Here is a 25,384-nt window from a genome sequence, read left to right as displayed (position 1 = left end):
TTAAACTTGCCTGAGCTCGGCTACTCTCCCTAATGCGACATCACGTCCATTTCCTGCAGATGTGACTGCAGAATTCAGGACTTTCAGCCGTCACTCACAAACATTCTTACCGACCCCTCTAGTGATGACGAGAAATAGAAAGGTACACTCACGTCTATGATGTCGGGCAGGTCGTGGATGTAGTATTTAAACACGGAGGCGTTGGTGGCCTCCAGAGTCAACAGATACTCATTCCTGGCTTTCAGAGTCTTCAGTTTGTTCTCAGAGTACTTTGCCTTCCTCTGAGGAAGAAAGCAGAGTCCATTACACAACTCTTATCATTCATCAGAAAGAATTTCCCCTTTTAACCTGTATCATGAATCATATTAGAGTAAGTCTTTCAGTAATAAACACGTTTAATTATCCAATTAGGAATTCTATTAAATCACATTGATGGTGAAAATCCCTGTGTGTCAGGTAGTATTTGTTTTGATGTGATTTACTTAATTTGCACATTCTGGGGCTTTTTTATTCTATTATACTTGCTGTAAAAAAAATTAAATAAATACATAAATAAAAATAAAGGTGAGAGCAAGAGATCCAGGGGTATTTATAAAACATTTAAAGCTGTAGCCGGGGATGCCCAGGCCTATCGACGTCTCTGACCCACTATTAAAAAAATCCTTAGGCCATTATGTGTCTCTTTGTGTTTGTTCTGTCTTTGTGGTTGGTTTGTGTTTTTCGTTGTGGATGTTTTATGTGTCTTTGTGGTTGATTTGTGCTTCTTTGTAGACATTTTTTGTCTCTTTGTCTTTGTTTTGTGTCTTTGTAGTGGTTTTGCCCCTTTTTGAAGCTTTTTTTTGTCTCTCTTTCTTGTTGCTTTGAGTCTCTTTGTAGTCATTTTATTTTTCTTTGTAGTCATTTTGCACGTCTTTGTGGTCGTTATGTGTCTCTGCGAGTGACATTTTCCAGCTAAACCACGCCCGTAGCTGTCAGTATCTCCTCACCGGGTGCTGATTGGTCGACACATACGCATTCAATTGAAGCCAGACAATATGGATTTTTGTCTGATATGTAACGCGCCGATTCTCACATGATGTCGTAATGTGGCAGGAATCCAGCTGCTGTGCAAGGTAAATGCCTAATAGGCCCAGTTAGTAATCCATTGATGTCTATAAGTATTGGGTAAAGTTAGGATGGTGGTTTTTAGTGTATGACATTGCCTCAGATGCTGAGAGGAAACAGTGGGAAGTACAGAGATAAATGTGAGGGAAACATGGTTTCAAAACTGAGATGCAGGCCGTACCTTCTCTTTCATCTTCTCCATCTTGCGGGCGGCGTTGCGTCTCTGGTGGCGCTCCTCTATCCGCAGGCCGAACACCGGCTCCACACCTCCGCCCGTCCCCGACACGCCCTTCACGCGGCCCTCCTGTCGCTCCGCCTCCCGCAGCTTGGTTTCCGCACTAATCGTCTCCACGTGGTACATGTGATAGGTCTTCATTACCTAGGTAACAACAGCCCATAATGACACAGCCTCTGAATCTAATAGACCACAGACATTGGAAAACGTTACAGCCAAATGGTTTTGTTTCTTAAGATTATCAGGTCTCTAATCGGATTTTTCTGTGTTTAGACAAAAATCTCTGAAGGCCAGAACTGGGACTTATAATAAAACTCGAAATTTGACAACAAATAATCAGTAAATTGTGTCACTTTGAGGCTCCTTTCAGACCTGGAAAATATGTCAGAAAAGCAGAAGTTCATGACAGCCCAGAATGAAAGAACATCTCTGAATGCAAGGACAATTCTGCGTTTAAAACAGATGCGTCTTAAGCTTTCAAAACATGCCTCTGTGCCTTTCCTTGGCCCAGTTTCTGTGTTGTTGCAGTTTCTAATTCATTCGGTACAAGCAAAAACTACTTCAAGGAAATTTAACCTTTTATTTGAAGCTTTGTCTTACAGCGTGTCTGCACATGTCAGAGCATTTGTTAGGTTCTAAGACTTTTTTAAAGACCAAATATAAAGAAATCGTTTAAATGTAAAAATCATTTCAAGACATTTTGAAGCCATTTCAAAGACCTGCTGACGTCCACTTACAGTGTAAAGCTCGTTCAGAAGCTTCATCAGGTCTTCCTGAAGCTGAAAAATGATCTCCTTACTCTGACAGAGAGAGAAAAATAATATCAGCACAAAGTATTAAGTAAGTACATGCATTCACACACTCTGTCAGCAAGCTACATTTTTAAAGGGAACTTACACTTTACTTCATTGTTTCCATTTCTACTTAAAAAAAAAAGACACTTCCTGAATGTAGACAAGTCTGAACACAGCAGGCGACACACAAAAGGCAAAAACAAAAAAAAAGCAGCAAACAAAAAATTAACAAGTTCCTTCAGCAGGCGATAACAGATGATGGTCGATCACTGCATCGATGCTGAAGCACAGATGCAAAGATCAAATTAGGATTAGGATATTAGGAGATAGGAGATGTTTCACTGCATAAAAAGTATTTTTATTTTATACATTTTGATGATGTTTGTGTGCTTTAAAAAAAAGATAATTTCTTTGGCATTTTCACCTTTATTGAACATTTTGTTTCATAAAAGCTGTGTGTAGTTGGGGCTTCTTTTTACGTTTCAGGTATTTGTTTCAACAGTGAAGAATGGAAACGGGGGGGGGGGGGGGGGGGGGGGGGAGAGAGGAGGGAAATGACATGCAACAAAGGCTGGAATCCAACAGTTGACGTTGTGACTATGTGGCATTGATGCGTTGTTATGATAAAAATAATGATTACAGCTTCTTTAAGTGAAGGATCTGAGCACTTCATCTGAATTCCAACTCCAACTCCAACCGGTCGGGGCGGACAGCGCCAGATGAATAAATGCATGTGAACACACACAAACAAATGAATTGATAACGCTCCGGTGCCTGCACTCAAACTGAGTTTCAGTCTCATGCATTAAACAGCTCCACCAGTTTTGGGAAAAAGGAGTTATGTGGCGGCGCGGCGCCGCATTAATATTACATTATGCTAAATGACAGTGGAATCCCAGGATGGATTGATCCGGTTCCCATAGCGCCCGCTGAGGAAATGATCAGCTGAGCCTGTCGCCATGGCCACGGGGACTGTCAGCGTTGTCATGGCCACTCGGCCATCCGTGTGTCTCCTCCTGGTGGAGTTTCTGAGAGGACACGGCGATGGGATGGAGGTCTTTGTGCTCATAGCTGCTGGCAGCCGCTGCACTTTAGTTAGCATGAATAAAAGACGAGCCGGAAGACAGATTAATAATGAACGCGCAGAGCTAAAGTTGGAGGCGGTTTTCGGGCGTGCATGTGTGTGCGTGTTTAATATGTTAAACTCTGAGGCGGCCCGAAGGGCCTCAGGGGAACACTGGCTTTACTTTTCATTAGAATCAACTCTCGTATTTAAAGAAGCCGAATGGAAAATAACAAGCCTGAAGGTCTGCACACAAGGATAACTCCCAGAAGGGCAAAGTAGCACAGTAGCACTCAAGTACAATACTCAGGTACCACTTGGATGTTTCTTCATGCTTGTTACATTTCAGCAGAAAATATGTGTACTCTCACATGTTCATTTGCTGCTAATACCACCCCTGACAACCCATGTCCAACTGAAAACCCATATTCAATTCTGTTCTGTGATGAATCCCCATGCCGATGTCCCAAAACTTTGCAATTACACATGAATGAATGACCAAATTGTTCTATATTAAGTATACATGTAAAGAAAAATATGCAGGATTTGTTACATTTTCTTTCCCCCCTTTTTGCACACAGTACAGGCTTGACTTCACAATCCATTACTGGTGACTGCGACGGATTTAAAGCCCGACACAGGAGGGATATACGAGGACTTCTACTGGAACATTTATATAGATTTACAGTAAAACGTTTGGTTTGTATTGGTGATAAAACATCACCTTAATTACGGTTTATTACGGAGGTCCCATGATGTGCCTTGGCGTCTCTACCCGGAGAATAAGAGCTGGGGTGTTGCCAGACAGAAAGTGGCCCAATCAGGGCATAAAACCCGCCCAGTGGTCATAAAAGTATTGATTGCCGTCTGTGGCTCTTAGCTCTAAAGCCACTTGTTCCCACTGAAGATGTAAATCTTTAAGAACACAAATATAGAGCTCAACAGTCACAACCACAGCGGCTTACAGAAGTAAAAATACAAAGCAATTTCTCCATTGTCAGTTAGGGTGTAAGCCATAAAATGGTAACTGTCAATGGTAGACTTAAAACCAGCTAGCACAGGACTATAAGCAATTGTATATGCTCATATAGATGCTAAAGGTTCATGGGGCACCAACCTTGTTTTGAGATAAATGTCTTTTCTTTGCAATAAGTACTTCATTACCCACAATCCTAAACAATCCCCCAATCCCACAGTGATGCCTCTGATTGGTGGAACTCAGGGTTGGTGAGGAGGGGGAGCTGTCGGTACCCGATCTGTGAGCATGTGCAAGATGAGAATCCTGTTTTAGCCTCCACCGGAAAGCTAACGTTAGTTTAGCTAACAGCTAATTCGGCTAACCGCTAGCGGACAGATTGATTCAGTCTAAAAAAATGTTAACTCAAACTAAACACAGGGAAAGCAGGCTATAACTGCCATTTTACAGGTTATTTTCAAGTTTTATTTCGAGGTTCTTTTAAAATTATTATATGTTGTCTCAGCTAGCGGTTAGCCGAATTCGCTGTTAGCTAAACAAATTTTAGCTTCCTTCATTCAGTGGTGCGTGGTGGTTTATAGGATAAGAAGTTCCTTCATGCGATAATGAAAATATGTACACAGTCTTGAACCTTTGACTTTTTTGGGATTTTCTGTTCGTTTTTTTCACTCTAAATGACATGTTGTATGTTTTATGATTCAGGTGGTAGCTGGTTAGCCTAAGGCATGGTCTAAAACTCCTTGTATGCAGATTTTTACAGATGTCAATGGGAGATATTAATGGGAAATTTACTTCTGGAACCCAAGGTCTCTCGGTGGAGGGGCGGTAGCTCTATATAGATCCAATAAGGGCTGGGCAATATATCAATATTATCTATATCGTGATAAGACACAAGTGTTGTCTTTCTCTGGTTTTAAAGGCTGCATTCGAGTAAGTGATGTCCTTTTCTGAACTCACCAGACTTACTAGCTGTTTTATTATTCGCCTTTACTAGGGCTGGATACTGCATTCAGTACTTTTAGGCACAGACTCAACTGTCTCCTTATTTCAATCCCTAAAGAGTAATCTAACCAGCGACAGTAAGCCAACGTTAACGGTAGCTTGGTCAGCTAATTTACCTGTTGGGCCACAGACTAAAGAAAAGGACACTCCCCAAACTAGCAGTGAGTCCGACTGGCGGTGACATGCTGCTGTTCCTGAATGTACTTCATTAAATTCCACCGCTGGGAAGAAGATACATGAGCTCACCCTCTTCAGCAGGCGGGCCGAGTCCTCGCTGATGTGTGTGAGGCGGCTGATGACGTTGTTCAAGTAGAGGTCACTGAGGGTGGCGTGGTCCTTGCTCTCCCGCCTCACCTGGAAAAGCAAGAGAGAGACAAAGTGGGGAATCCATTTTTTTCTTCCACAGTTGCTCAATGTCAAAATCATGAACATTTAACACAATCACTCAGTGGCTTCTGTAAAAAACAGTTAAAAACCTAGAACTGTGAAATTTACCTTAATACTTTTCTCGTATTATTTTTCTCGTATTTACGTTTTTGAATTCCCTTTCAGAACACAAGCCAAAATAAGAGTTTAACTGCAAACTGCAATGTGCAAAAAAAATCATTTTCCCAATTACATTGTTTTTGTGATCGTAAGGAGCCGATCAAAAATCAGCACGAGCCCATTGGTTCCTACTGAAGATGCACATCTTTAAGAACACAAATATATAGACCCGATGAGGACTGGGCAATATATGGATATTATATCAACATCGATACATGAGGCTAGACATTAGATTAGATAAGATCTTACATTTTGGATATCTTGATACGACACAAGTGTTGTCTTTTTCTGGTCTTAATTGTTACAGTAAAATTATGTAATTTCCTAAACTTAGCGGTCTTACTAGCTGTTTTACTGTTTGCCTTTACTAGAGCTGGGCCAAGATAGTAATCGCGATTCATTGCATAGCCCTACTCTGATGTTTACATATTTCTTGTTATAAAAAGGTCTCGAGCAAGCAGCCCACCTGGTTTAACAGCAAGTACCAGCAGTTCACTGGAGAGAGCAGGTTCTGGTCTTTTCTGGAAGAGAGAGAGAGAGAAAAAATACAAACAATTCAAATTTCTTCAAATTACAATTGCAACCAAATTTGTACATAAATCACAACAAACACCAAAGAAATAAATGCATTGATTTCTCGGTAAAAATGTGTTTCCACAGTCCTACTTGTATTGCTGATGGTCCTTCGTGCTCCGTGTTTTGGCCATGAACCTCTCCGCGAGCTTCTCCAGGTTTCTGGAATATTCTGTTTCGATCTCGGACTTCTTCCTGAAGAAGTCCTGCAGGTCCTGAAGCAGCTGGACCCGCATCTCTGTCTGCTGCTCCAGACAGCGCTGCTGCTCCACCAACTGGGCCCGCACATCTACACACACACACACACACAAACACACACACACACACATCGTGGTATATTAGACACCTTTGACAATTTATATATCCGTGGCAGCAAAGAAATGTGAAAATGTATCTTTCATTTTAGCTCCACAAAGATGGCCGATCATCTCTTATTGCTTTTGTAGAGATCATTCATCTTGTTGTTATTTTGCAGTAAAAAAAAACATGACAATGGGCCCTACTTTGATGGCAGCGCAGCGACCAACACAAGCACCACTATTTTTCCAACCTTGACATTAGCTTTGCCCGTCTGTGTGGTATTTCGCATGCTGCACGGGGGGGGGTTCATTCAAATGAGGCAGTGCAAAGAGAGCTGTTTGTGTTTAGGTGGAAAAAAGTGTCTTAGGCTTTAAGATGTGAATCTGTTTAAATCTGCATCAAAAAAGTTTAATGTGGTTCAAACCATAGACGGTCTACAAAGATGGACGACACGTCTCCACTTCCTCCCACTGTACAAAAATGAAGCAACAACATCCCGGATAAGGGCACGGTGGAGCTGACCAATGGCGAGGCAATCCCAGCTGTCAATCATGACATTTCACCCCGTTTTTATAGCATCAAATAACTAATAGAAACCAAACTGATTAAAAGAATGAACACTTGAACAAAATCAGCGTGATCAGAACTACCTAAAATGACAGCAACCATTTATGTGGCGTGCACTTAAGATTTTTTTAGTTTGGTCCCATGTGCTAACATGGGGGGGGGGGGGGGGGGGGCACATGTTGACAAATCTGCAGCCTCTAATCTGAGAAGTGTCTCGCCAGAGCGCAGAGACATCACACACCATGTCCACCGTGTTTACCTTCACTAAATCACATGTGAGTGACACAAGGCTGCTGCAGAATAACACACACAGACACACACACACACAAACACATACTAACTAACTCACACACACACACCTCTACACTCTACACATCAGCCTGGTCCGTTATAACGCTGTATGTTGTTCACGCAGCAGATGTCAGATGACAGCAGCTACTATATCTTGGACGTCCTTTCCAACTTTCTTTTTAATAAAAGTGGTGCTTCCCATTTTATTGAAGTGCATCACGATAATCACGATAAAAACTCTGCCGAGTCAACATTTTCTGTTGATGAACCATCCTTATTGAGCATGCTAACATTTGCTAATAAGCCCAAAATAAGCATTAACAAAGAGACAAAGTGCAGCTGTGGCTGATGGGAATGTCATTAGTCCTGCAGGTATTTGGTCATAAACCAAAGTATTGGACAAATTAAAACCCAATGATGACACTCAGGGGAAAAGTCCGAGGATCACCAAAGTTGGAGAGATTCTCCATCTGGGGAAGATAAATGTTGGTACAAAACATCAAGGGAATCCATCCAATAGTTGTTGAGATATTTCAGTCTAGATAATAAAAATGGTGGACCGACAGAGGGACAGACATGGCTTCCTATAGAGCCATGCCTGTGACATGGCTCTAAGCCTATTAAATATATCAAAACATACTGAAAAATGTCCATTACGGCTTCATAAAGCTCAAAGTGACGTCTTCAAATTGCTTGTTTTGTCCAAAATCTAAAAGATATTCAGTTAACAGTGACATAAAAAGAGAGATTCTTCTCATATTAGAGAAGCTGGACACACTGAAAGTGTATTATGTTCGCTTTATAAATTATGTTGAATAAATGTTTAACTTTTTGTTGATCGACTGATCAAATCAATCAGCTAATAATTCAGCACCGCGCCTCATGCTGCTCCTACCTATAATTCTCATAATTACTGATAAAGACGGCCCAGCTTTCTCTGAGGAGTCACCTTGGAAGGCATCCTCTGACCGCAATAAAATACCCACCCACATCAACACCGTCTACACACACACACACACACACACACACACACACACACACACACACACACACACACACACACACACAGTCCTACAGTCAGCATGGTAATGCCTGTCTGAACGCTTCACTGGTCATGCTGTTTCAGAGCTGATCAATCTGCAGCAGGAGGGAGAGAGCAGGGACAGAATACACAATGATAACCCCACCTCTCACACACACACACACACACACACACACACCACACACACACACACACACACACACACACACACACACACACACACACACACACACACACACACACACACACACCACACACACACACACACACACTCCCTGAGGAGACCCTATCCACTCCACTACCTGTTGTCTTGGCAACCACACACTGTGTGCGAACCATGCGATGAGGAAGGTGAAGACAAGAGCTCAGATCTGCCGCATCCACACACTTCATAGATTTCTATAGAAAAACTCTCTCTCGCTACACACACACACACACACACATTTAAAAAGTACATATACATGTATATACACACACACGTATACACACACATATGTATACATACACACACACACACATATATATATAAACACACATACTGTACATATACTGTATATATACACATATATATACATACTGTATACATATATACATACATATAAATATATACCTGTATGTGTGTGTTTGTTTATACTGATTCAGGCATTTCTTTTTGCAATGTTAGCTTACTAATTTAAAATGGCTGCCATTTCATGCTGCTCTCACAAGCTGTGATTATGTGCAACACTTTCAAATAAATGAATGTCTGCTCTGGGTCCCTGAACGCTGCAACACATTTCTCCCTGGGCGGGGTAAACACGCGTTTGTGATTGGCTCGTGGGCCAAACGGGACATCCTAAATATGGTTTGAGGCGTCCCAGCAGTCACAAGGTTTATTCACTCTTGTAAATTGGTGTTGAGCCTCTGTTGGGGCTGTAGGTATCCATGGCAACACCTGCTGATGCTTTATGCTTTAAAAGGAATAGCCATATGCCATAAACTGCATTTCATCGAGGGACATCTCGAGGCTGGACGCAAAAGGGATTCACATAGATCCCCGTGTTAAAATGCCCAACTTTACAGCAGAATTAAACATATTTACAGCCTGTAAAACAAGGTTTACAGCCCCAAAACGGTTTTGTGATCTAAAGCTAATTTTCTCTGCATGAGGGACTGTGAATCTTTTCATAACTCACCCATTTAAATTATATCAAGGTTTAAAATTATGCATAACTCAGACGTTGGTTAAATTCACCGACCCTGGTCCCTGTCTTGATCCTGCCAGTAGCTGGTAGCTTGTAGCTGGTAGCTGCTAGATCCTAGCTCCTAGCTGCTCGATCCTAGCTCCTAGCTGCTAGATCCTAGCTCCTAGATCCTAGCTCCTAGCTGCTAGCTCCTGGCTGCTAGCTCCTGGCTGCTAGCTCCTGGCTGCTAGCTTCTAGCTGCTAGCTCCTAGCTAGTGTGTTCAACCAGGCTTCTATCTGTTATCATCATCCCGACAACAATCCACGGAGTAGTCCTCCAGGAGACAGGTCATGTCACGTCTTGAAGTTTATTCCCCCCTTATCCTGCTGCAACGGGACTTCAGCGTGAGACTACAGCTACCTTCTCTAACGCAATCACTATACAATGACATAGTCATAACCACTACAGTGCTCAATTACCTATTTTTGAGAGGAATAAACTTCAAGTTTTCATCGCAAAGCCATAACCTGTCCTCTGGAGGACATAGCCAGACCACCGCCACTCCGTGAATAGTTGTCGAGATGAATATCCCAGAGCCTGGCTGTTTCTGGGGAGGGGAATAAACAGCAAGGCGTGACATGACCTGTCCCCTGGAGGACATAGCCACACCACCGCCACTAACAGCTAGGAACTAGCAGCTACAAGCTACCAGCTACCGGCAGGATTGAGACGGGGACCAGGGTAGGTGAATTCAAACAATGTCTGAGTTCTGATCTTGTTGTCACGTAAGGGCCTTGTTCATGTTGCACAGACATTTTAATTGCATTTTATGTCTGTTAAGAGGCACATAGGCTCTCTAAAAATTGCTCCCAGCAACTGCCGTTTTAGCTCAGTGGAGGCTCATACACATTGCTGCAGCTACTAAAGACAGAGAGAGAGGTGGTGGTGGGGGGGGGGGTCTTTGCACAGAGGGATCTGGTCTCGAAGAAGAACACAACTTCTGCAGCTTGCCAGCATTTTGGGTTCAGTCCTAATGAAAAGGGAGAGGTGTTTCAGTATTAGTGTTTGGTATTTAGTTTCAAACCAACAGTTTGGTGACGCCATCTGATTGAGATTTCTCTTGCACAGCTACCAGAAGACTTACAGCTTTCAGACAGGTTGCTCACGTCACATCTACGTCTTCAAGCTCAGTTGGAGGCTGCGCAGTAACGCTCAGCATCACCAAAAAAAGAGCTTCTGATAGACTGGTCTCCGTGGAAATCTACGGCCTCACATTGTCCATTTATTTACCTGTCTGTTTCTATTTCTATTTCTATTTAGTCGTCCTCTATTGTGTACACTGTGGGTCATCTGTTTATGAAAACATTTGTCATTAGCGGTTTTAAATGTCCAGTTGGCATCTGTGAAAAAATGCCCAAAATAACAGGTTGAAAGTGAGTTTTGCAACCATTATTATACCCGTTACAGAAAGCAGGCCTCTTTTTACACACGTTATTATTACGTTCTTATTTTGTTTTTAACTGTCTATTCATGTGTTTTATTAGTTTTTAATGCTTATGATTTTTAACTGTTTGTACTTGTGTTTTATCTGTTTAACTGATTTCGTGTAAAGCGCTTTGAATGCCCTGTTGCTGAAATGTGCTCTACAGATAAAGCTGCCTTGCCTTGCCTTTTGTTGGTACAACTTCCTCGCCTGCCTGTTTGACAAGACAGCTGCAATATATTTAACTTATCACATCAAATTTCCAGATATCTAATGACTGTTGTGGGCCTCTTTCTCAAAAGTCAATCTATAACAAATAAAGACCTAATAATCTCAAAAGTGATGTACTTGTGATGCATTTCATCTCGTGGAATAAAACAAACCAGCTCCGCGTAGCCGGCTTTTCTTTGCTTTTCTTGCAAATCCCATTCACACTTTCCGCGGGGATTTCAGTCCAAACATCAAAGAGTGAACATGTTAACTTCACTGCTGACAAGATTATGAGACTTCTTTACATAAAATCCTACCAGAAGAAGAGCTGCTCCAGAGAATATTTCAGCAACTATCAAAAGGATTGCCGTGGCATTTTGTACAACCCTTCATGTCGCCGTCATGATGAGTTGTGTTAACTTTTCCTCAAGCGCAAGGTGTTTAAATATTCAATTACCTGCAAAACTAATGACATTCAGCCTCGGATGTAATTTTGTTTCCTGTTTATTAGCGAATGGTAGCATGCTAAAAGGCAAAATTAACACGGGGAACATGGTAAACATTACACCTGCTAAAATCACCAGCTTAACATCATCATTGTGGGAATGTTGGGATTTAGCTCACAGCACCGCTGTGCCAAACAAATTGAGAAATTGCAACTTTGTGTGTGAGTATCTGTGTTTTGGACTGTTAGATTTGGAGATTGATTTGGGTATGAGAATATCAAGATTTGCATTTTTCTGCTAATTAACATGCCAAACAATAAATCAACTATTGAGAAAACAATCAGACTAACTGCCTGTTGATGAACTGATAATGAAAGTAATTGTCAGCTGCAGCAAAGGAGTGTGTGAAAGAAAGGTTTGTGTTGCAGAAAAAGCGAGGAGTATCCAAGCAGATCCACCGAAGAGGCGAGATTATATCAATGAAACTCCTCTGCTTGGATCACAGTCAAGTGAAAGTGAAGGAGGACATCCACCGCTCTTTACCTTTTGATGTCTGAAACTATAAGTCTTAGAGACCTCCTTGTGTGTCCTCGTAACACCCCCAAAGACAAGGCTCAGCCTCTTTGATCAGAGGAGCTACAGTCGGCACTTAACAATGTAGCACGGGGGGGGGGGAGTATGCAGACAATACACTGGGACAAAAGAATTGGTCTCGAGAAATCTCCCGACTGACTAAATGTGAAAGCTCTACAAAGCTAGTTTTGTTGCTTTAGCGGGCGAGATGGATAGGAGGTCAGCCGGGTAGGAGGATGCACAATCAGCAACTTCAAGGTCATTTTCTTGGTTTCAAAGTGACATTTGGCAACATTTTTATTCAAATAGAAGTCAATTTTGCTGCTTTTTATCACATTAATTCTCTTATATTTGCAGCTCAATCAACACCACCGTTAACCTGGATCAGTTACATCTTAACTTTGGAGTCCTGGACTAGGACTAACTAACAAACATTTTCATAGTGGATTCATCTGTTAATTACGTTCTTGATTAATCGATTTGTTGTTTGGTCTATACAATGTCAGAAAATGGTGAAAAAATGTCAACCAGGGTTCCCCAAAGCCCAAGATGATGTCCTCAAATGACTTGTTTTGTCCAGAACTCAAAAATATTCAGTTCACTGTCACAGAGGAGTAAAGAAACTAGAAAAATATTAACATTAGACAAGCTGGAATCAGAGAATGTTAACACATTGTTCACAAAAAATGACAAAACTGATTATGAAGATATAGTTATAAGGCTCTGCATTAGTGATCTTATGTCCACACAGGTCGTGCGAAGATCCCCGAAAGGCTGCAATTTGTTGTGATGACACAACAAAACGTGAAATGAAATGAATATGCTGCAGTAAACCTCAACGTGATTAGCACCTGGAGACGACAGGTATCTAGAAATTTCTCTTCAACCCTCATGTTGTCCTTGGGTCAAATTTGAACCGTTTTCAGTTTATTTTTGTTTTTTTGTCACAAAAATTGGCCAACAACATAAGCGTTACATTAAAAATATAAAAAAAACATACAAAAAAAGCACCAAAAACATCAAAAAGAGCACCCACAACTTTAAAAAAGTGACAAAACTGCTGGAAATAGCAACCAAAACAGAGGTTTTTTTTCACGTTTTGATGGGAAGACAACACAAGGGTTAAAGAGTCTGAGCTCCAGCAGTAAAACGATTATAAATGCGTTCTGTTTGTCGTCCGATAATCCATATTATCTCCAGTCATAAAACCTTTAGTCTCAAATTAAACATGTCACGTTGTAGTCAGGGCTGGGTGATATGGCCATACAATAACTAATGTGGTGAGAAACTTCCTATTTTTAGGACTTTGAGTTGAGCAAGAAGAGACCTTCACCACCTGCAGGGCTGTCATCGTGACGCATGTTCAATAAATACAGGTTTATCAGATACAGCTATGGACTGTCCCAACCAGATGTTCTTCAACTACAGTCATCCTGTTAAAGTATCCGTTTGTTTTTGTTTTTTTAAATCAAAGAAACAGATTCATCATTTCTACTTATGATTCAATGTCCATCCAGGCCTTGGAAGTGTTCCACCTGTCCGTCACCTCACATCGTCTGTGGGCAACATGAATGAGACTCTGAAGAGCAGGGCCAGGTTGGACAAAACTCTCAGTCCAGTAACTGTGTGCAATCAACTAAGAGAGAAAATCGGCACCATGTAGTCTCTGGTTCCAGCTTCTCAAATGTGAAGATTTTGTTGCTTTCCTTAGTCTTGTAGGAAAAGGACATTTTTCACTGTGTTATGACCTTTCACAGATCAATTAAGGCGAGCGTAATTGTCAGATTAATTGATTATGAAAATAATGGTTAGTTGCATCGTCTATTCTCAGATGACTTCCTTCCATCTTCTGTGGATCTAAAACTGGTCACTCCCAGCCAGCGACTAATTCATTAATTATCATTCATTCATTCATTCATTATTATTGGAATGATCTTATCCATACTCATCTACGTTCAATTTTAGAACGAGAGAAAGTGTTCATCTTTAAGACACGTGCGTGTGTGATGTCACAGGAACGGGAAGCTCACACCGTCTTCCCCAGGTGACCGTCGTCATGACGACCAGGTCCAAGGACATGGGGGGCAGAGTACCGCTGGATCATCAAGAAACACAAACACACACACACCCACACACACACCCACCACACACACACACAATCGGTGGCCTTTTAATTCGGCCCTCCAGAACATTTTGCCCAACCAAGAGTCACTTCATTATCTTCTCCTCTTCCATCTACGCCCCTCCATCCTCTCCATCCTCCTGTTTGCAGGTATTTGCAGATGTGACATCACTAATCACCTGCATGCACACGCAGGCAAAAACAAGAGCTGCCGGCGCCGCATGCAGCAGGAAGCACCTCATTTCTGCCTCCTCTCCCCCCTGCAGAGCTCTTTTCTTTCCTCTCTCTTTTTTTTTTTTTTACCATTTGAATTTTCTCATTTAAAACGCTCCTCTTCTCCACCAACAGAGGAGGAGGTGACACACACACACACACACACACACACACACAACACACACACACACACACACACACACACACACACAGGGAGGTGACGCTCCAAATATCAGGAGCACGCTCGGTTGAACAAGAGCATTATTGAGCACCCAAATATGTACAGTCAGCACTGTGCATAATCACCCCGCGTGCTGTTACCTTTCCGCAAGGCTCACCTCAGCAAGTGGACTCCACCTCCTCCCCGTGAGAGAGCAGCGGCCACCTCCTGTGTATACATTACACCAACCACCTCCTGCATGGACCAATCAGGAGCCAGAGCTGGGAGGCAGACTTGGAAAGCACATAGTTACAACGCTGATCTATACGTTTGGCTCTCTGCAGGAGGCGATGGGGGGGCGGAGAGGGCCGGCTGGCCAAGGGAGCGGGGGGGCTTTATCTAACCGGTCACTTCGATGCAGGGCATCCCTGAGTGTGTTTTGGCAAGGTGCCAGAGCAAGGCCAGCCACACACACACACACCACACCACACACACACACACACACACACACACACACACACACAGGTATGAGTGTGTACAAACAAGACACACACTCCTCACGTGGGGGCTATAACACTCTCCACTACTCTCCATTCAATTTAATCACTCAATCTCTGTCAATTCATTGTGTGCAAGTGTGTGTTGCACTGACGGAAAAAGCACAGCAGGGTGAAGACGAATGGGAAAAGGAAGAAAGGGAAGGAAGAAGGAGGGGGGAGTAATTGTGCGTGAGAGGAAAGACATTATTTCTGAATGAAGCAGCTTGAATTTTGATGATTTGAACTCAGGAGAAAAATGTTATCTGCCGTGGAGTAAACACTACTTTTCCTCTTCCTCTTACTCAGACGTGGATTTAGGCGAGTTCATTTTAGAAGCTGAAAGTGATGGCTGTGGGGACGGGGATGGGGGTGGTGTGGGCGTTGGTGACAAGTGAACATGGAGGTGTGAAGAGCCATGTGGAGAGGGAGGAGCGAAAGCTAAAGACTGTAAAGGAATGAAGGATGAAAGAGGGGGCTAGAGCTGAATAAATGTGGTCAGAGAGACAACAAAGCTTGCGCCCCGGCTGCCTCCAATGGCATCTGCAGGCGTGAGAATGAGATGTCGCACCAGGAAAGGTCGGACATTTTGAACTGTACCAATCGGGCCTCTACAGCAGGTAAAGGAGCGCACAAGAGAACAGCTTTATCTCGCATCACACCTCTGGCTCTGAAAACGGAAATGAGGCAGCCTGTTAGAGTGGAAGCTGTGCCTAAAGGTCATTTGACTCATCCGTTGCCGCCCCTACGAAGCAGGGATGGTGGTAAGCAGGGCGCCAGGAGGAGGAGGAGGAGGAGGAGGAGAAGAGGGGGGTGGCCCATGGTAATTGCAACCACTATTTTAGGAGTCATACTAGCCTTAAAAACATGTCCCCAGTTTAGCATCATGCCATCAGGTACTCACACACACACACACACACACACACACACACCACACACACACACCTGCAGTCACAGCCTCAGAGGAATACCAATAGTGACTTCCAGACAGCCAGCCACACTCGCCTCAGGTTTGAGTGTAAAATTCTACAAACACACACACACAACATACGGGTGAGTGAGATCAAGGGGCACTGCAGAACAGATACACCATACCCTCCACACACACACACACACACACACACACACACACACACACACACACACACACATACTGTACATATATCATCCCCTCCCCCTCCTCATCCCCCCTCCAGCGCCATGCAGCACTCAGCATGAACCCAGAAATCCTGACGTCTCATGGTGAGGTGTCAGCTCCCATACACACCCTGCACGGGGCCGAATGAATCCAGTGCATGAGTGGTGAACATGCTGGCCGACAGGTGTGTGTGTGTGTGTTGTGTGTGTGTGTGTGTGTGTGTGGCGGGCATAGGTGAGAAACGGTGGGTGTGACAGCGAGGATTGGATGCAGAGAGTAGACAAGAGATATTAACGTTAAAAAATACTTACCTTCACCTTTGGCTCTCGTATTCAGCGAGGATTTCTTTGTCCTTCTTGCTTTTGTTTGAGTTTGACATGTTGTCAGAGTGGAGGTGACTGATCAGGTGAGACAAAAAAAAAAAGAATAAGCAAAAAAAAAAAAAAAAAAAGAAAGAAATCCCGGTTTATTTCCCTCCGCGTGCACCGCCCGAGGCTTCACCCGCAAACATGCGAGTTAGATCCATCCAGTGCCGCAGCAACCCAGCCAGCAGTGGCCCCGCGCCTCCACGAGGAGCAGGAGGAGGAGAGGAAGGAGGAGGCGGCACGCACGTGAAAAATCACGCACACTCAGTGAGAAATGACCAGCTCGTGACCGTGACCGCAGCTGCTGCCGCGAGTACCCGTAAAATCCATTAAAAAAAAAAACTAACTAATGGGATGAAAAGCTACAAAATTAGCTTCTGTTTTCTTCGCGTGCCGCTTGTGCAAAAAAAAAAAATGCACACCCGCGCGCATGCATGCACACACATGCACCACCGGTCTGCAGGGAGGGAGGACCGGGCACACGCCCACTTGGACCACACACACACACACACCACACACACACACACACACACTCTCTTTCTCTCTCACTCTCAAACACACGCACCACCCTGAGTCTCGGTGTTTGATGTTATCTTCACCCCGCCGTAACCTTTCACAGCAGCAAAGACTCACTCACACGTGCACGCGCACACTGACTGACCAGCCTAAAAAAGCGCGTGAGGATAATACCAATAAGGGTACATGAAATGCCGGTGAGGAAATGGGTGTGTCGGCGCTGGAGGCGGGAATCAGAGACATGATTGACAGCCGATGTGACCAGTGAGTCACAGAGCATCCTGGACATCAATTAATGTCGGAAGAAGTGAACTAGGAATTTTTCAATAAAAAAAATGGAAAAAGAAGGTTGGGAACCTTTTTGTGAATTAAGTAATTTCAATAAAACCAGAACATAAAGATATTCTACACCTATCTGGCTCCCAACCTTATTTATCTCAGATGAACTCACCTCTTCAACTGATTTCAATTGATTTGAAAGTAGATGGTATTTAACTTTTAATGATCTAAAAGTGAATATTTTTTATACAAGTTAACTGTTAATGTTTAGGTCGGTTTTGGTCACGTTTGTATTCATATTACTATTGCTATCACTTACATTTATCCATTACTTTTAGTAAAAAAAAAATAATCTATTGGATTTGAAATGGTGGGCAGATAATCAATATTAAAACACTGATCAGGAGCCAAACTAAATTATATTCTCAAATGAGCTGTTGAGCCCCTGTACATGGTTCAGTAATCCCTCTATGTTTGTAGCCTTCGATCAAAATCTATTTTAATTGTTTGCTTGACTGTCCAATTAGAGTTCAGATCCTGAGACCGCATCAGAAATGTCCCCGATACTCCCACGCTCATCTGTATCGGCAAGTATGCGACTCTGCACCGATTTAGTCTCACTTTGCCAGACCATCCTCCACAGCGTTGCGGAGGAAGGTCTGGATTTACCCTGCAGAGATCTGAGGACCAGGTAACCATAGTCCTCAGATTGGACAGATAGTCTAGCTAGCGGTCTGGATTTACCCCGCAGAGATCTGAGGACCAGGTAACCATAGTCCTCAGATTGGACAGATAGTCTAGCTAGCGGTCTGGATTTACCCTGCAGAGATCTGAGGACCAGGTAACCATAGTCCTCAGATTGGACAGATAGTCTAGCTAGCGGTCTGGATTTACCCTGCAGAGATCTGAGGATCTCAAATTCAAAGCGGAAGGTGACGGACATCCTGCAGTAAAGGATTTCCCGGGGGAAACGGACCAATCCTGGAAGTGGAACGTCATGGATGTAGACTAGCACCGATTCAATACCACTTAATTTAGCCCTGAAACTAATTTCTGTTATGGCTGTCAAAAAAGATTAAAAAAATAAGTTTTATGGCATTCATTCACTGTCTGTATTTGTTTTACAAAGGGTGTACGTGAGCCAGGCCATACAACAACGATAGCAATCAAATCACATCCATACAGGGTTGGTAGTGTCCAGCTGTTAAAAAAAAAAACATGGTATGCACGGTAACGATGGTAACAGCTCGGCTGTATCTTCCGATATGCAAGTACGGGTATTAGGAAGGAAAAAATGGTATTGGAACACCTCTATGTCCAATTACAGTATATATATATGCTTTGTAAATCTTATATTACTTACACTATGGTCTGGAGCCGTGTGTGTAGTTTTGTGGACACTACTAAACTGGTCAGTCCTTTGATTTAATTCAGTTTCTATTTGGCAAAAAAAAAATATTACACACAGCATCAAAATACTGAACATGTGTAATCCTTAATATTATGTCATGATTGTGTTTCACAAAAAAGGGAAAGATTAGAGAAAAGTCCAAAACATGAAAACAGATTTGCGTATCAAAAGTTCTCCTCACGACCCCTCAGATATATCTGGTGACCCTCCGACTGGCCCAAACCCTAGGTTGGGAACCCTTGGACTAAAGTGCATATAAAGCAGGGCCGCGACTAAATATTATTTTTATTGTTGATTAATCTGTTGGTTATTTTGTTGATTAATCCATTAGATGCTTGATCTATAAAATGTCAGAAAATGTAGATCAGTGTTTCCCCAAAAGGCCCAAGATGATGCCCTCAAATAGGTTCATTTGTCCACAACTCAAATATATTCTATATATTCTAATATATTACTGTCACAGAGGTCAGAAGAAAGTAGAAAATATTTACATTTAAGAAGCTGGAATCAAATATTCTTGACTAAAACCCATAAGTCTAATAGTAGACAACAAATCGATCTATCTAATTATGTCATGAATGATGAAACAGTCAAAGGAGACATTTTGCTCCTGAGTGTGTAAAATCAGTCACAATGACCCGTTCAGGTTTAACAGTGTGCAAAACAAACATCTCAATCCAGACTGAACCTCCATCAAGTTAAAATCCACTTTAAAAAGATGAGCTGAGTCACCGTTCGTGGCTATTTGTCTCCACCTTGTGGTGAAATGTGAGAACTTCCACCTGACGGCTTTTCTACATGACCCTTGTTACATGTTGACATCCTCAGGGTTTGAGGTCCCACTAGTGTCTCATTGCCAGACCCTCCACCCTCCACCCTCCACCAAAGCGTACTGAAGGAGGGTCTGGCTAATCCACATAGAATTAGAGGAAAACGTGCTCTGGTTTATTGGCATCTTGGGCGGTGCTAAGCACCCGCAAAAAAGCAGCAGTGCCGCTGTAGAATAGGCCTGGATGTGTACGTTTAAAAGTTGTTTTAGTTGTGCAATAGAAAACTCAGATTGGACAGATAGTCTAGTTAGCTGTCTGGTTTTACCCTGCAGAGACCTGAGGACCAGGTAACCATAGTCCTCAGATTGGACAGATAGTCTAGCTAGCTGTCTGGATTTACCCTGCAGAGATCTGAGGACCAGGTAACCATAGTCCTCAGATTGGACAGATAGTCTAGCTAGCTGTCTGGTTTTACCCTGCAGAGACCTGAGGACCAGGTACCATAGTCCTCAGATTGGACCAGATAGCTAGCTAGCTGTCTGGATTACCCTGCAGAGATCTGAGGACCAGGTACCATAGTCCTCAGATTGGACATATAGTCTAGCTAGCTGTCTGGTTTTACCCTGCAGAGACCTGAGGACCAGGTAACCATAGTCCTCAGATTGGACAGATAGTCTAGCTAGCTGTCTGGTTTTACCCTGCAGAGATCCGAGGACCAGGTAACCCTAGTCCTCAGAAAACCACCAGAGGTTAAAACGCCAACACAGAGGAAGTTTTTCTTCTTCAGAATTATAACTTGCATTTGGAGAAAGGTGATGGAATATATAGATAACCACACATAGAATACATGATTACACCAAATATCAAAATACATCTATTTAAATATGTTCTTTATTTATAACAAGCCAGGAGTTCTTCTGGTGGAAGTTCAGTCTGAGTAACATCTCATATGCAACAAATAATAAGAAACAGAAATAAAATGTATCATTCATTTTTGTGTGGCCCAAGAGAACTCCATTGCTGCGTCAACCCAGGTTGAACTAGCCGAACCAAAGGTAGTATCTCAAATGGTGGTGAACCGTTTTAATTTAACAATGTTGTGTAATCAGACTGACTGTCATTTACAGTTCAAGATTCACGTTATTGTCCCTCAGTGTAGGAAATTTGGTTGGGCTTTCACCCACACCTCATCCATAAAACACATTCCACATACAGTACATAAAATACAAGGCTACGTCGGCTACAGATAACAAGAAAAACCAAGCGGAAACTTCCAGGCCTGAGAAGTAAAGCCAACGCTGGTTTCTTAAACCTGCATTCTATCTAATTTCCAGCAGGGGGCGACTCCACTGGCTCTATTAAACTGTTTCTATAGAAGTCTATGAGAAAACATGTATATCGCCAGTTTCAAGTCTTCTTCAATACAGTATGATGTTCATTTAGTAAATTACGGTCCCAGTTATTTTTAAATAGATGATAAAGCAGGGGATGCTTTAGGGGCGCGGCTGCACGTCGACCAGCCAATCAGGACAGAGGCTCAGCAGCAGGGTTGGGCATCAAGAACGATTTCAATGGGACAGTTTCTTTGGAAAAACTTGGTTTCACATCTGATCATCCGTTCCAAATCTAACATGCGAACGTTTTGTTTTCCATGTCAGGCGCTTGTTGTGTTGCAGCCGTCGAGCACAGTGACGTGTGGCTGAAAAAGTTGGTAAATCACATTTTGAAACAAAATAAAATGTTCCTCTTATCTCTCAAATAAGCATGGGACCTGTTTCAACTCCACCCCTCGGGAAAGGGGAATCAGGATCAAAACGATTCCCAAATCTACTCAGCAATGCTAACCATGGCACTGTGGAACGGGATACAGACCTGGACTTGTTTTGGGATGTCGTCCGTGTTTTTCTTTTTAAACTTTGACCCTTTTCTTTGAAACTGAATTTTCATTTGTAACCCTATTAAATTATTCTTATTTCCTGGTGTGTTTGCCAATTTAGTTGTTAAGCTGTACGTGAGCAGTGCAAATACTTCAGGGATTCCTGATGTATGTGTTTTTGGTTTAAACATGTTTATATTCTATTTTCAGACCACACACCAACGCTGACTGTCTCCAGCGTCCCTGCAGAGGAGCTTGTCTGAGAACTAGGAATCCTAAATGGCAATTAAAGCTCCTGATGATCAGCTTCCTCTGCAAGAAACAAAACAACAAAGCACCACTGGGCTGAGAGAAGGAGCAGGGTCTGTCTGTCTGTCTGTCTGTCTGTCTGTCTGTCTGTCTGTCTGTCTGTCTGTCTGTCTGTCTGTCTGTCTGTCTGTCTGTCTGTCTGTCTGTTGGTCAACCGTGTTTTGGAGAAAGTGAGGAGCAGCTTGACTTCTGGATACATGAAGGTTCGGGAGACTGTGGCCCAATCCCAAAGTGAGCCCTGAGGACTGAGGACTAAAGACTCCCAGACTTAATTGATCTCAGGTGCTGAGTGAGTGAGTGTCTGAGTGTGTGTGTGTGTGTGTGTGTGTGTGTGTGTGTGTGAGGCCACATGGGCTCAGATAGGCATAAATGGGATTGGGACAGCACTTCACCAGATCACATGTTACCGTGGCGACGAATAATAACAAAGATGTTGCTGACACTTGCCGTCGTCGTTTGGGAGTTTTCATTTTTCATTTTGTTGCTTTCCACACGGCCAAGGCCCGGGAGACGGCTGGCTGATTCCAAATGGTTTTTGTTGTTGTTGTCCATGTCAATCATGGTAGCAGCTGTTGCCATGGTCCCGCTACATGTCCTGCGATGCCATGTTACATCCTGCTACGTCCTGCTACTTCCTGCTATATCCTGCTACGCTCTGCTATGTCCTGCTACGTCCTGCTGGGCCTTGCTACGTCCTGCTACATCCTGTTACATCCTGCTATGTCCTGCTGGGCGTTGCTACGTCCTGCTACATCCTGCTACGTCCTGCTACATCCTGCTACGTCCTGCTACTTCCTGCTACGTCCTGCTGGGCGTTGCTACGTCCTGCTACATCCTGCTACGTCCTGCTACATCCTGCTACGTCCTGCTACGTCCTGCTGGGCGTTGCTACGTCCTGCTACTTCCTGCTACGTCCTGCTGGGCGTTGCTACGTCCTGCTACATCCTGCTACATCCTGCTACGTCCTGTTACATCCTGCTACATCCTGCTACGCTCTGCTATGTCCTGCTACGTCCTGCTGGGCCTTGCTACGTCCTGCTACATCCTGCTACATCCTGTTACATCCTGCTACATCCTGCTACTTCCTGCTACGTCCTGCTGGGCGTTGCTACGTCCTGCTACTTCCTGCTACGTCCTGCTGGGCGTTGCTACATCCTGCTACATCCTGCTACATCCTGCTACGTCCTGCTACGTCCTGCTACGTCCTGTTACATCCTTCTACATCCTGCTACGTCCTGCTGGGCCTTGTAATGCCCCACAGTACCCTGCTATGCCATGAACTACTACAAAGAACTACTACAAACTACTATTCTTTGTGACTGTTATTGCCACTCTTCATTTTAACCCCAACCGGTCGTCAGACACCGCCTACCAAGAGCCTGGGCCTGGGTCTGGGTCTGGGTCTGGGTCTGGGTCTGGGCCTGGGTCTGTCCCAGGTTTCTGCCTAAAAGGAAGTTTTTCCTCGCCACTGTGGCCCTGTTGCTTGCTCTGGAGGAAACTACTAGACCTGTTGGGTCCTTGTAAATTCTGGAGTGTGGTCTAGACCTGCTCTACCTGTAAAGGGTCTCCAGATAACTCTTGTTATGAATTGATACCATAAATAAAATTGAATTGAAATTTTTTACAAGCTGGACAACAGGTCCGGTCCCTCCCGTGGTCGTGTGGCGTGCTGTTGTTTCCCTTTGTAATTTCCCTTTGGTCTCCAAACGCTTTGAACTGTGGGTAATTCCCTTTGGTGGAGTCTGCATTGATGCAGATTCACGGAAAGGGCTCGGTAAGTGTGTACTCACACCCTCACGCCCTGTGAAATTCGACATTGGGACAACCCTTGTCCCACTGTCACTACACTATTTTCTTCATACTGACATGACAAGACATGAGCTGTTTGAGTGGCGTGGTCAAGGAGAAAAACTGCACTTTAGAAATCTGTCTCCCTTCCAGCGTGCAGCGGGTTTAAAATCAAATACATTGTGTTTAATGGAGTGTTGTTGTTTTACCCAGACACCCAAAAATAATACATTTTAAAACTGCAGTACAGTGAAACCGTGATATTTTTAAGGTTATCATACCGTCAGAATCGTAGACCGGCCCATGTCTAGTGCCGTGTGTGCGCCTTTCCCCACATGCACGTATCTTTCCCTCAAGCTGTCGAGTTTGTTATGCCAAAACAAAAGATGCTCCCCTAAAACCTAGCTACGTCTCTATCTCTCTCTGGGATGTACTGTATGCTAAAGTGTGTCCACCAACCTCCAAAAGGAGACATGCCTGGAGCAAAACCTGGTCTCATCATGCAGCAGCCCAGACGCCCTGAATCTGTAAAGACACAGACACATAATCATGCATGAACAGGTCTGGTTATTAGAGACTGGCTGAACATTCCCGACCCCTGACCTGTGGCCTATGACTGACATGATGCCGTCTAAGTTTTCCCCTTTCCACATCTTACTACCACAACCCGGTGTTCTTGGAAATTCCCCCTCTAGCAGGATTAAGGAAAAAACTACGGTCCCGATTCCCATGAAACTTGGAAGGCCGCAGCATGAGCCAAGAGGAAACAGTCTGGAGTGGATCGGAACTGCAAGGCGGAAAACCATTATTATTATTTTTTTCTCTTTTTGTTTACATTGTGAAACGAGCGGCAGTTGCTCAGTCTGGAAGTTGGGTTGGGAACCGGAGGGTGGCCGGTTCAAGACCCCATTTGGCCCAAAGTACGGCGTGTGGACTGGTAGCTGGACAGATGCCATTTCACCTACTGGGTGCTGCCAGGTGCTCTTGAGCAAGGCACTCTACCCCCAACTGCTCAGGGTGCTGTTCCAGCTCGCAGCCCACTCACTCTGACATCTCTCCATGTGTACATGAAAAGGCCCTGAGCATGTTTTCTGTATTTCAGACTCAGTTACTAACAAAACAAACAAATCCCCACTGGGGATCAATAAACAGTACAAATTATTATTATTATTATAAATTAAATAGGGGATTGACCCTTTCAAGTGTTATTATTGCTACTTCACTTGTAAATAGTACTCCACTAACACAATTTGCACTAACTGTGCCTTTGACTCTTTACTACATCTCAGCAGTAACATAGACTCTTCCTATATATTGTGTTATCACCATATCACTCTTGCATATCCATTGTCTTACTTACACCTCATTTTGCGCAGTCTTTGTAACAGCTGCTTAATCTTTCCATTATGTAGCCTATTGTTTTCTGTATTCTTGTACTGTATTGAATGTGAAACTGTATGTTGTCTTACATGCTTATGCTTTTCTTGGCCAGGTTGCCCAATGGCTTACCTGGTTAAATAAAAGGTTAAATA

At 43.4% G+C, this 25,384-nt stretch overlaps 1 protein-coding gene across 1 annotated transcript in view; it reads right to left on the bottom strand.

Annotated features, from left to right (window-relative positions):
• LOC116672945 (SLIT-ROBO Rho GTPase-activating protein 1-like) overlaps window positions 1-24,371 on the bottom strand; it is a 44,378-nt gene extending 20,007 nt beyond the window's left edge. The window contains 7 exon segments of the mRNA XM_032504938.1: window positions 153-281; window positions 1,286-1,483; window positions 2,077-2,139; window positions 5,421-5,528; window positions 6,187-6,241; window positions 6,387-6,582; window positions 24,312-24,371. Of these exon segments, the coding sequence (XP_032360829.1) occupies window positions 153-281; window positions 1,286-1,483; window positions 2,077-2,139; window positions 5,421-5,528; window positions 6,187-6,241; window positions 6,387-6,582; window positions 24,312-24,354 (792 nt within the window). The 5' untranslated portion in view covers window positions 24,355-24,371.
• Window positions 24,372-25,384: the final 1,013 nt, after the last annotated feature.

The sequence above is a fragment of the Etheostoma spectabile genome, chromosome 23, assembly GCF_008692095.1.
Source record: "Etheostoma spectabile isolate EspeVRDwgs_2016 chromosome 23, UIUC_Espe_1.0, whole genome shotgun sequence".
NCBI lineage: Eukaryota > Metazoa > Chordata > Actinopteri > Perciformes > Percidae > Etheostoma > Etheostoma spectabile.
Note: the sequence above shows the minus strand (reverse complement) of the source record. Positions and strands in the feature narration are given on the sequence as shown.